Here is a 12,515-nt window from a genome sequence, read left to right as displayed (position 1 = left end):
GGGCAAAAGAGATGCCCTGCAGATGGAGTGGTGTTTGTAGTGTTTGGGATACTTGCAAGAGGATGGAATCTAACTCCTCAGAAGAAAAGATATGCAGCCGGGAAGCCCTGGAGATCTTATGGCGATTACCAATTCTATCTCCTTGAGATACACAGTAGGGGGATGTCTCCACATTCAGAAGAAGATGATGATGAAACAATCTCACAAGATGAGGTTGAGTGGTGTTCGATAGTGTCATTGAATGGATGTGCGGCCATCCCAAGGACTACCGGAGCCTGCTGAGAGGCTTCAGTATCAGTCCGGTCACACATATGGCCAGTGGTTTTAGTTTTTTTTCTTTTCTTGAGGATAGATATGGGTTGTCTATCTTCCTCAGAGTCACTGATCGATACAGTGGTGGTTTTGGTTTTGCGTTTCTTGGAGGGTGCGGTTTGTCTTGGAGCTTTCTTTTTAGGTGTTGTAGCTTTCTTTTTAGAAGCTACAGTTTTTCACCATTGAGAAATGTAAGAAAGTGTAATGGCAGAGGGGGCTGCGGTACCCTCAAGAAGAATAGTTGAAGAAGGAAGAGGTGGGGTAGAAGGGTATGGGATAATACCCTCTGTGGCCTCAATATGATCTGAGACATCAGCAGTGTTAAGACCAAGCAGTGAAAGAATGTGTGTGGGGAGCCTGTGGATAGATCCAAAAATAGTTTGATTAGAGGAAGGTGTATACCTTTTGAGATCCTTAGTGACAAAGAAATTGATGTCACTTCCCATGTCGAGACCAGCATCCGCATGCAGATCAGAAATACACAGAGACCAAAAGCGAGCAAAGGTGAGCTCGATTGGGTTTTCCTTTGGTTTCTCTTTGGGAATGTACTGGAGGAAATCATCCCAAAGAATTTGACCGTAGTTGACATCATGGCCGGTGAAGATGCTCCATACGAGTTCAAGGAGCTTGAGTCCCATGTTGTTAATGCCTCCGGTTCTGCCAGACAGACAACGGATGACAAAGTGGCATACAAACTGCCAAACCGCAGGCATCTGATTCTTCTTAAACTCACCAATCCCTCGTATTGGTTTCTGGTAACCCATTTGATAGAGTGCGGTAGTGATATCGGATAAGGACGGAGTGAAGAATTTGATGGAGGGATGGATTAGCATGTTAATGGAGGTTAAGAATTTTTCTTTGGTCAAGATGACCAGGGAATCGTTGATGAGGTTCAGATGCACTTCTTGGGGGTTTTCCAGTGGTCTGTATGCAGACAGAGCACACTTAAAGAGTGTAGAAATGGGAACAACATCAGTGAATGCGTCGAACGGGCCAAATAAGATGTGATTCTTGAGATGCTTGATCATCAGTTTTGTTGGAGTATTGTAAGATGGATGATCGTCAAACACAGCTCTGTAGTTTCTTGAAGCGATTGTTGGTGATGTGGAACCGGTTTGATTCATCGAGCTTGAAGCCTTGGATTGCTTCTTGGATGCACCAGATTTCGCCATTGAGAGTTGTGAGATTGAAGTTCTTGAGAGCTTTTGTGAATTCTTGGAGAGTTGAGAGAATAATCGATTAACAGAGAGCGTAAACGATTATGGAGAAGAAGGTGGGTTTATAAAGGGGGTAAAAGAATTTTAACCCTAGGTAAAAGATAAAAGGGGGTAAGAAGTTGAATGGGGTTTTGGGGGGAATCAAAAATTCTGGGATTGAATCTCAGCCACATAAATATGAAACGGGTTTTGAAGAGATTTGAGAAATCTTAAAAGGGGTTTTGTATTTAATGGAGGAGTGGGCGCATGGTAATACGTCAGGTAATCGTGGGTTGATGAGAGAGAATGTTGTAACTGATTGTACGTGTTTGGGAGAGGAAAGGACAAGTTGAGAAAGGATTTATTTGGGAATCATTCTTTTTGTCATCATCCCTAAAATAGGTCTGATACAGGTTTATTAAGAAAGGTAAAGCGACAGTTTCTAAAGGGAATGTTTTTATTTTATTTGATGAAGGATCATTAAATAGCACACAAAGATTCAAAAGTTAATGAATCTGTTGGAATTTATTTGAAGTGGTTGCAGATGAATTCATCAATACGATTGAGAAACTCCATCGCAGATGAGAAAGAAAAAAAATTCCAAAGAATCTGTCAGACAAACACTTCTACGAAAATTAGAAATAAAAGAGCATTAAGACCCATGAGAGGTACGTATGACATATGGTTACGGTGCCTAGATTGAGGTATCAAAACCATCTATCATATGTAATTCTCAGTTAGAACCGCAATGGAGACCAAGGATGGTCTGCGGTAGCTAACACTTCAAAACGAACTATAGGTATGGATTCATTATTCCCAACATTTGTAAGAATGCATTGAGTTTTGTAGAGTCAAGAGCTTTTGTAAAAACATCAGCAATCTCTTCATGAGTAGGAACAAAGATGAGTTCAATATTACCTTTTAGAATATGATCTTTGATGAAATGGTACCGTAACTCAATGTGTTTCATCTTGGAGTGCTGAATAGGATTATGAGAGATAGCTATAGCACTTTCAAAGTCATAGTAAATTGGTATCCGTAGCATTCTGTACCCGTAGTCTAGTAATTGTGTCTTCATCTAAAGAACTTGGGAACAGCAGCTGGCTACCGTCACATATTCTTCTTCTGCGGTAGATAGAGACGCACACGTTTGTTTTCTTGAAGACCAACTTACAAGTCTTCCTCCTAGAAATTGACATCCACCTGAAGTACTTTTCTATCGAGCTTACAACCTGCATGATCCACATCGGTGAAGGCTTGAAGACTGAAGTTATTGCATGCAGGATACCATAAACCCATAGATTTGCTTCCTTTAAGATACCAAAGAATATGTTTGGTTGCGGTCATGTGAGACACTTTTGGGTCAGCCTGGTATCTTGCACATACACCAGTTGCAAAGACAATGGCAGATCTACTTGCGGTGAGGTACATTAGGGGACCAATGATGCCTCTATAAGTCTTGTGATCCACAGATTCACCAGAGGGATCAGCAGAGATCTTATATCCGAAGGCCATAGGGACTTTAGCAGAAGAGCAGTTATCCATTGACTATTTCTTCAGAAGTTCTGTGGTGTATTTTTCTTGATGAATGAAAATTCCTTGCTGAATTTGTTTGACTTGAAGACCTAGAAAGAAGTTGATCCTCTATTCATGCTCATTTTGAATTTGTTGGTCATGAGCTTTGCAAATTCATCTACCATATCTTGATCAGTAGACCCAAAATATGATGTCATCCACAAATATTTGTACCATCATAAGGTGGTCACAATTTGCTTTTCTGAATAATGTGGGATCAATCACTCCTCTTTTGTACCCGGACGAGACAAGAAAATCAGAGAGTGTCTCATACCAAGCCCTTGGAGCTTGTTTCAGGCCATAGACTGCTTTTTCGAGCTTATAGCAGTGGTCTGGAAATTCATCATTTTCAAATCCTGGAGGTTGCTGAAGATAAACTTCTTCTTTTAGTTCACCATTGAGTAACGCACTCTTAACGTCCATTTGGTGTACCTTGACATTTTTGTGGGCTGCGTATGCTAGAAAGATCCGGATGGCTTCCATTCGTGCTATCGGAGCATACGTTTCATCGTAGTTAATGCCTTCTAGTTGACTATAGCCCTTGGCAACAAGACTTGCCTTGTTTTGGATGACTGATACAGATTCATCTAGCTTGTTCTTGAAATCCCATCTTGTACCAACAATAGTATGAACTTGTGGAAGAGGAACAAGTTGCCATACTTTGTTTCTTTCAAATTCTTCTAATTCTTCTTGTATTGCAGCTATCCAGTCTGGTTCAAGCAAAGCTTCTTTGATCGTTCTGGGTTCAACCGAAGACATAAATGATGCATAATGACAGTGATCAGATAAGTCCTTGGAAGACCGAGTCTGGATACCTGCGGATGGATTGCCACTAATTTGACCTGGTGGATGGTCTCTTGCCGATACATGAAGACATGACATTAAATGATCAACAGCTGCGGTAGAAGGAATGTCTTGGATGTCAGAGGAATCTACGGTTGGTGATGGTAGTTCCCCCTGGAGTTGAGAGCATCCTGCTGAAACATCTTGATCTATTGAGGTAGAATTTTCATCAGGAATTGGCAGAGGTTGAGGTCCCCTTTGGATTACGGATGGGAGTTCCTTCGGAACCGGAGAAGCTTCCCCCTAGAATGCAGATGAAAGAGTGACAATTCTAGGATCGGATCTAGTGTCAATATTCTCTAAGAGTTCGTCATCTGAGTCGTCTGAAGGTTCATTTGATGGTGAGGCTTCACTTCGGGCAGGAATGTAAGCAGCATCAGGTACTGGAACCTCAACGGTTGCAACAATATCCATAGTAGAGCTTTCCCCCTCAACCGGAGAGGTGGAAGTATTAAGTGATACTACTTCAGATATAGACGGTCCAGATATGTCAGCATGTTGTTGTTGAGCTGCGTATGACACTAGGACTTCGGATAGTTTTGTCATTTCAATGGGATCAAACAGATCATCATAGTTGATTTCAACTAGATTTAGAGGTCTAGAAGTGGCTGGAATGTCACTTTCCATGATTGCAGTTGTTTCGGTAGACGGAGGTGCACTGCGGATGTGAGAGTCATCAAATTTCACATCAAAGCTTTCAATGATCAACCTTGTTCTTCTAATGGGCACTCGATATGCAACCTTGTTAGTGGAATAACCAAGGAAGATACCTTCATCAGACTTCGGTGCAAACTTGTTGAGTTGATCTCTATTGTTGATCACAAAGCATCTACATCCAAAGATATGAAAGAAACGAACATTGGGTTTGCGATTGTTGAGCCCTTCATATGTCGTTTTATTGAGATGCTTGCACACAATACTTCGGTTTTGAACAAAGCATGTGGTTGCTACTGCTTCGGCTCAGAAATAAAGAGGAAGTTAGGCGAAGTTAAGCATGGATCTGGCTGCTTCAACGAGTGTGCGGTTTCTTCTCTCTACTACACCATTTTGTTGTGGTGTATAGGGTGCTGAAAAATTGTGAGAGATGCCTTTAGAAACTAGGAAACTGGTCAGAAGATGATTAGAGAACTTAGTTCCATTGTTACTGTGGATGCGTCTGACTGGAAGCTTGATTTGAAGTTCGATTTCTTTGATGATGTTAATGACGATTTGCGATGTCTCTGATTTCAGTCTGAGAAAGAAGACCCATGTGAAGCTTGTGTAGTCATCAACAATAACCAGTATATACTTTTTGTGGTGAAGATTGGCTACGGTTGAGGGACTGCAGAGATCGATGTGTAATAGCTCTAGGGATTCAGAGATAGAAGAATCCATTATCATAGGATGACTTCCTTTGGATTGCTTACCGCATTCGCACGCTAGACAAAGAGTATCGTTGCTGAATTTGAGAATGGGGAGACCACGGACCAGTTCTCCTGTGATGAGGTTGCTGATGTAGCAAAAATTGAGATGAGCTAGCTTGCGGTGCCATAGCCAGTAGACTTCAGATACAGCTTTAGACAGGAAGCACCGCTGCGGTTTACCAATGATGAGAGAAACATCTAGAGGATACATCATGCCTTCGGAGAGAGAGACTTGATTAAGCAGGTGTTACGATCACTCGTCATTATGTAACAGAATTGATTGTCAAATTCAACTCGATGTCCTGCTTTACATAGTTGGCCAACACTGATAAGATTGTGTTTAAGACCTTCTACATAAGCAACCTTCTGAATGGAAAAGTTCCCCGTAGTGACAACACCGTAACCTCGGATGACAACATTTGCATTGTTGCCAAACGTGACATTTTCACCATTGCATATAGGCCTGAAATCCGAAGGTACTCTAACCTTCCGGTCATGTGCAAGGAGCAGGCACTATCAATTAACCATTCTTCTTCTTGTTCCTACTTGCACAAAGCCTGAGAATTAAACAGTTAGTTTAGGCATCTAAACAAGTTTGGAGCCAGGGACGATTGAGGTATTCTTAAATGATGCACGGTCCGCGGTTGCATGGACAGGTCTTTTGTCATATTCCAGACCGATTCCTGGGTGTTTGTTCATATTTGAATTATTACGAGTTTTCTGAAAAGTATGAGTTTTCTGACTTTGATTTGACTTGACATGAGATAAAAACCTTTGATAGCTGCATTGACATTTGCAAAAAGGAGGTTTGTCATTGAATCTTACATTGTGCTTGGTCAGCGGTTTATGGGGTGTGTTGGACTTGAAATTAGTCCGAGGTGGGTAACTTTTGAAAGATTTGACATTTGAGTTCTGAAAAGTTTGTTTTGAATGAGGTTTTGCACGTGTAAATCTTTGAGTTGCTCTAGGTGGATTTGATAAGATTCCATTCCATTTGTTTTGATTTGATTTTAAAAGTGTTGGAGTGGGTAAAATTCCTTTCCACTTCGTGTCAGTAGAAGAGTAGATCAAAAAAACATAGTCTCTAACAAGTTTGACACCTTTTTGGGTTGTGTCAGAAGTAGCAGAATTGGCTTGTGAAACTGAACTTTCCTTTTTGTTTTTTTTATGAAAGAAGAGTTTTCTGAACTCTTGGATTTTGGAATTTTCTTAATTTTTGAAAACTTTGGCCTACTTTTGTTTCGAGATCTAATTTCTTCTTTGAAAGCTCTATTTGCCAAAAAATTTGGTGAACCACAGGCATTGTTATTCAACTGCGGTTTCCTGGAACCTTTTGAATTATTTTGAAAACATAGGCTAGAATCATCAGAACTTGAAGATTCTGGAATTTGAGAGCATTGGCCTACCTCAAATTTTTCTATAGGCAATTCGTGAAAAATTGGTTGAAGAGTTGTAGTTCCTTGAACTGAAGAGTTGCAGTCATTGCTTTTTAACTACGGTGAAGATGATCTGACTATCGCAGAGTAGGTTTTAGATGAGACAGCATTGGGACATTTCTGGGACAGTTGACTATAGTCTGAGGACAAAGATGGAAAGTCCTCTGAGACTTCGGGGCCTTCAACAACAATTTCTTCATCAACTTCAGATGAACCTTCAGAATTGGAGTGAGTTGTGCCACTGATGGGAGTTTGATCACATATGTGACTAGAATCCTTGGGCATAATTTCCTCAATGACACAATTATTGCTCAAACTGTGTAATCTACCGAAGTGAGTTTTGATATCTTCGGGAAAAGTCTTGTCATTGACAGGGAAATGAAATTCTCTATCAGGAGGGACATACACTCTGTCATTGTTGAACCGGGGTGAGGAATCCATTGCGGTAGGATATCCATTTGACCAACCCCAATTATATGTATTGTCTACGGTTCCATTGTTTACCAAATTTTCAATAGCCTCACTTTCACTAAACAGTTTTTCAATTAAAAGATTCAAGCGTACAATTTCTCTCTGAGCTAAATCTTTTTGATTCAAGGCTATTCCTAACTGAGTTTCACTTAATATTCTAGCATCTTTTTCTAATTCTAGATTCCTTTCTAACATTACCATCTTAAGTCTTTTGTTATCCAATCTTCCTCTCACGTGGAACATCTCTTGGGACGCAATGTTATTCTCATCTAAGGCTTTGTTATAGTCTGAAAGGACGGCAGCACAAGTGTCATTAAGATCATCTATGTAGGGTTAACAATCATGCATGCTATAATTTAAAGTTTGGATCTTGAGTTTTACCTGTTCAACGATGCATAGAGTCCTATCTTTCGCCATGTAGCAATAGTTTTTGTTCAACATTGCTGACCCATCATCATCCGCAGTGGCCAGCATGCAGATTTTTCCTTTTCCTTTAACACTGCTGATGGTCTCTTCTTCATCTCCTGATGACCAAACTTGATGGTCTCTTTTAACTTGAGCCACATATGCTCTTGCCATTTCATTTTCTTCTAATTCTTGAGCCATTCGAAGATAGAATGCTCTGCCCTTGACTACAGTTGCCTTACAATCTTTTGCGAAGTGATTTTCTTTATTGCATTTGTGACAAACCACAACATCATTCTTGTCTTCTGATTGAGTACCGGAGTCGTTGTTATGAAGAGACTGTGGTACCTCCTTGGGTTGATTGTTCTGAGAGATTTTAGGATACCGAGAGTTGTTGTTCTGAGGACCGAAGTTACGGTTGAATGGTGGTTTGGTGAATTGTTGATTCTTGCAGAAAGAGGAAGGTGGTATGCGGTTGAACTGTTGGCTAACTAGAGCAATAGCCTTCTGAAAATCTTCTTCATCATCATACTCAGAATCTACTTCATATGACTGTGGTAGGGTGTCATAAGAGGAAGAGTAGGAGGATTGCGGTGGAACTTGTGCTATGAGAGCAAGCGGTCCTCCGAAGTCAGCATAGTCTTTGAGTACAGTGGATTCTTGTGCTTGAAGTTCTCCATAGAGTTTGTAGAGTGACAAAGAGTGAATTTTCTGTCACCTTGAACTATCATTTTGGCCGTAGTCCAATGTTTTCCTAAACCATTAAGGAACTGGAGATTGGTTTCATGGTTGCTGCAGATGGTACCAGCATTTGATAACTTCGTGACTATCAGGTTGAATCTTTTGAAGGAGTCTTCCAAACTTTCACCAGCATGAGCTTTGAAGTTGTTGAAGTCGTTGAGTGCGGTTGTGAGCTTCTTATCTTGTGCTTGTTCTAAGCCTTCGTACAGATTTTTTAGTACATCCCAGATCTCTTTTGTTGACTTGCAGTTTATGGTAATATCAAATTTTTCAGGAGCAACACCACACGAAATTTCATAAAAAGCAAAAGCATCATTTTCCATTTTATCGAGATCATATTTGGTAGGACGACTCATAGTTGGTTGACCTCCTCCTAGTCTGGTTACAGCGCCGTCAATTTGGATTGGTGTGAGGACTGGAACATGTGGTCCTTCTTCCACGGATCTCCATACATCTCTACCCAATCTTCTTACGTACTTCTCCATTCTTTGTAACCAGTGATGATATTCATTTGCTACTAGTATTGGGGCTCGGTTAGAACCACCAACACTATTGGAGACATTAAGAGATAACGATTGTGCCATTTTTTTTTTTGAGAAATGAGCACTAGTGGTATAGAAGGCTTACTGAGAAAATTAGAGTTCCGATATCCAAAAAGCAACCACTTTGGGTCTTATACCAATTGTTGAGAGAAAAACACGGAGACACACTTGAATAAACGTTAGAACAAGTAAGTTGTGGAATAGTTAATCTCTAAGGATCTAAAAGCTCAACAATAATAAAGTTAGATAGCTAGATAGTTAGATAGTTAGTTGTGGAAAGTAAAGAAAGATAAATGACAAAAAAATATATCAAGAATACACTTAAATTGATTCATAACAAGGAATGCAGTCACTCCAAGTTAGTAAGCCAGATCAAGTTTAGTGATTAAGTCTAGAAGACTTGCTCCGAAGAGAGGTTATGTTCCAGTAGCAGTTTGAGTGTGAAGAGTAATAAGATAGATAACTGATGAAGATAAGAAAGATGATTGAATGAGAAATCTTGTGTATTGATATGTTAAGAGTTTTCACACTCACATATATCACTAGTACTTAATGCATAAGAAAGAGTCTCTATTTATAGAGTTTAGACAAGAACTACTCTATGAGTAGTCGTGCAAGGCATGCTGGACAATAGAGTGAATTACATGGTAAAAGAAATAACAAAGACTGCGGATAGGAAAGACTTGAATACTCCGGATGCTAATATGGTTGCTGATGGAGAATGGTTGCGGTTACAATTGTAGAGATTGACTCCGGGTGCTGTATTGGCTGCAGGTTCTGAACGGTTGCGGTAGTTAAGTTCAAGAGGGTCATATTTATGTTTCAACAGATCTGAGTTGTGCGAACAACTTCAGCAATATCAGTAGTAGCTTTCTTGCACAGAAAAGTTGATTCGTTAAGAGCATCAGTGGATTTATTGAAGAGAATTGTAATCGAGATTTAGAAAGCAATAATGATTATATGAATGAAAAGTAAGAACACAAAGAGTAAATATTAATCAGATCTTATACATGAAGAAACTGATTACAAACTAAGCAGAGAAAAACTTATCTCTACTTCTAACCTCAGTCCCTATTTATAGGAAACATGAGTATACAAAAAGTATACTAAGTCCTGAACAATATGCTTCGCACAAATGAAGACTTAGTAAAATAACTAACATGCGAAACTCAAAACAAACACTTCGAATTTTACAAAAACTAGATTCTACATTCTCCCCGTTTGTAAACAGTCGAAACTATTGAGTTTGTTAAATTCTGAACAGCTGAGTGCATTGTTCTTCGAATTTCTGAATACCAAGTGATGATCTTTTTAAGCTCCTTCCTATCTCCTTCATTATTCTTTGAGCAATTATTTATACGAACAATGAAATTCGTATATTGCGAAGTGGTGTATCTTTCAATCTCTGAGACTTGAAACAAAAATCTTTTAGGTTTCCCCTTGGTATCTTTGACTGCAAAAACCATGCCAAAAGGTTTAAGACATATATCCCCTTCTGCATATTTCTTCAATTCTGTGTAAGGTAGTGTGGATTTCCAAGGAACTGTGACTTGTCTACCACAAACTGATGCAAGTTCTTCATCAGTTAACGCCAAGCAATCATAGTAGTTATCTATGAATATCTTGATATGTGCGAAACCAAATTTGAACACATTAGTATCATATATGTTGAATTTATTTTCTTCCATTTCTTTCAGGATAAGAGCCACTTGAATGAGATCAATTAGATTCATCAAGGGAAAATCAGCAATGGTAAAGTCAACAGGCTTGTTATCTGCTCGAACAACAAAGTATAGAAAATTTTGAAGCATGTTCTCGAATAGTTCATCCTTCTTAATAGTTAGCACTTTCTTTATCTTCATTAATAACTACACCTCATCTTGATCCCTAGCAAGTACATCATGAAATCTGATTTTATTCATCAGTATTTTTGAACTTTTCACTGATCTTGTACTATGTTGTGACAAACATCCTTTCATTTATTGGAAAGTCAAGTTGACATCTGTCTGAATTTGCAACATCATAACTCCTTCTAGGCTTTTTCTCAAAACCATATAGGTGACTTCCCAAGACTTTGGATTCAATTGTTTCGTATGAATACAACTTCGCAGGATCACCTTTGTTCAAATTTGGTGGATCACTTGCCATTTATCTTAGAATGCTTTGAATTTGCCTTTGTTTTTCCATTTCTGCTTCAACCTCTGCTTTCCTTTCTTCTTTCGACTTTTCGTAAGCCGCCTCTTTACCTTTTGCAGTGTTCATTGGTTGAGGTTTCACACTTGAACTCCCTCCTTCTGTTGAACCAATTATAATTCCCTTGAGAATTCGATTTCTGAATGGCTTTGTTGTTACTATTGTTGAAGGAATTGGTTTCGTGAGTACAGGCAGAGTTGTTTTCAGCTAAGTGGAATGTATCTTTCCAGCTGTTTTCGCATCATCTTCTTTGCTTCCTTTTCTTTCTCCCCCTTGCACCCCTGTGAAAGCAGGTGGGGCATTCTTTGGAAAAATGGAAGTAAAACTTGTAATCAGGGCCAAGGCTTTCTGTATAGCTTGCTCCAAAGTGTTTACTTTAATCGTTAAAAATTATGTAGTAAGAATTGATTGTTGAGAAGGTGTTGAAATGCAACTTTCTAATTCAGTAACCAACTGAATTAATTTTGCGAACTGCTCCTGAACTTCTTTGTATTTGGTTTCGATAATTGGAGTAGAGGATTCATAATCAGAAGCAATTTTGGTAAGTGTTGCAGCAACAATATCAACATGCTTTTGCACATCCAAATTTTGCGAATTAAGCTGTTGAAGCTCTTTTGCAATCTCCTTCTTTAACTCCTCAACCTTGAAGTTCACATCTTCACGGACCTTCTTCACATCTTGTATAAAAAGAACGTGTCGTTCGTCAAAAGATTTCCCTTGAGCTTGAATGCGAAGCTCATTATTCTTATCAAAATGATCAACTATCGCAACTATTCATTTCTCAGCATATTTGAGCAAAGTTTCAACCTCCAAACGTGATACAGAAGACTTTGTACCAGAATCAGCTTGTGATTGAATGATTGCATTCAACTTTCGATTCAGGATTTTAAATTGCTTTCCTGACATAAGCATATGATCAGGAATTTCATCCTCCTCTGAATCAAAGTATAAAGCATCAAATGTTCCTCCAAAACCTCCTCCTTCGGTTTCTTCATCAGATTGAGCTTGCGAAGATGGAAGTGATATTCGTTCAGGGGATTGTGAAAGAAACAGTGTAGTGAAGGGATTTTGTAAAGGATGATCAAAGATTGATGATGTGGTTACATTTTTATTTAGGAGAATGTATGGTGGGAATGAAGTAGAGAAAGTCTAAGATGAGATGGGTAATGAAGTGGATAAAATGATTGGCATTGAAGATTCAACACTCTTGATAGGTATCCCCCTATCAGATACGTGAACAACCATATCAAAAATAGGTACCTCCTCATGAACTGATTTGGTAGTGACTACTTCGAGTAGAATGGTTGCGGTGGTGGAAATTTGCGAAGTAATGGGAAGAGAAATGTTTACCATTAAAACAGGTGGAGTCTTAGAAACCACTTCCTCATCAGATGACTC

General features: G+C 39.2%; 1 protein-coding gene across 1 annotated transcript; it reads right to left on the bottom strand.

Annotated features, from left to right (window-relative positions):
* Positions 1 to 2,693: 2,693 nt before the first annotated feature.
* Positions 2,694 to 3,053, bottom strand: LOC145040785 (putative mitochondrial protein AtMg00240). The gene has a single exon (XM_078988681.1). It carries the CDS (start codon positions 3,051 to 3,053, stop codon positions 2,694 to 2,696), a length of 360 nt encoding a protein of 119 aa, XP_078844807.1.
* Between the last annotated feature and the right edge of the window lie 9,462 nt (positions 3,054 to 12,515).

This window comes from Lactuca saligna, chromosome 4 (genome assembly GCF_052625555.1).
Source record: "Lactuca saligna cultivar CGN05327 chromosome 4, ASM5262555v1, whole genome shotgun sequence".
Taxonomy (NCBI): Eukaryota; Viridiplantae; Streptophyta; class Magnoliopsida; order Asterales; family Asteraceae; genus Lactuca; species Lactuca saligna.
This window is presented reverse-complemented; position numbering and strand designations above follow the sequence as displayed.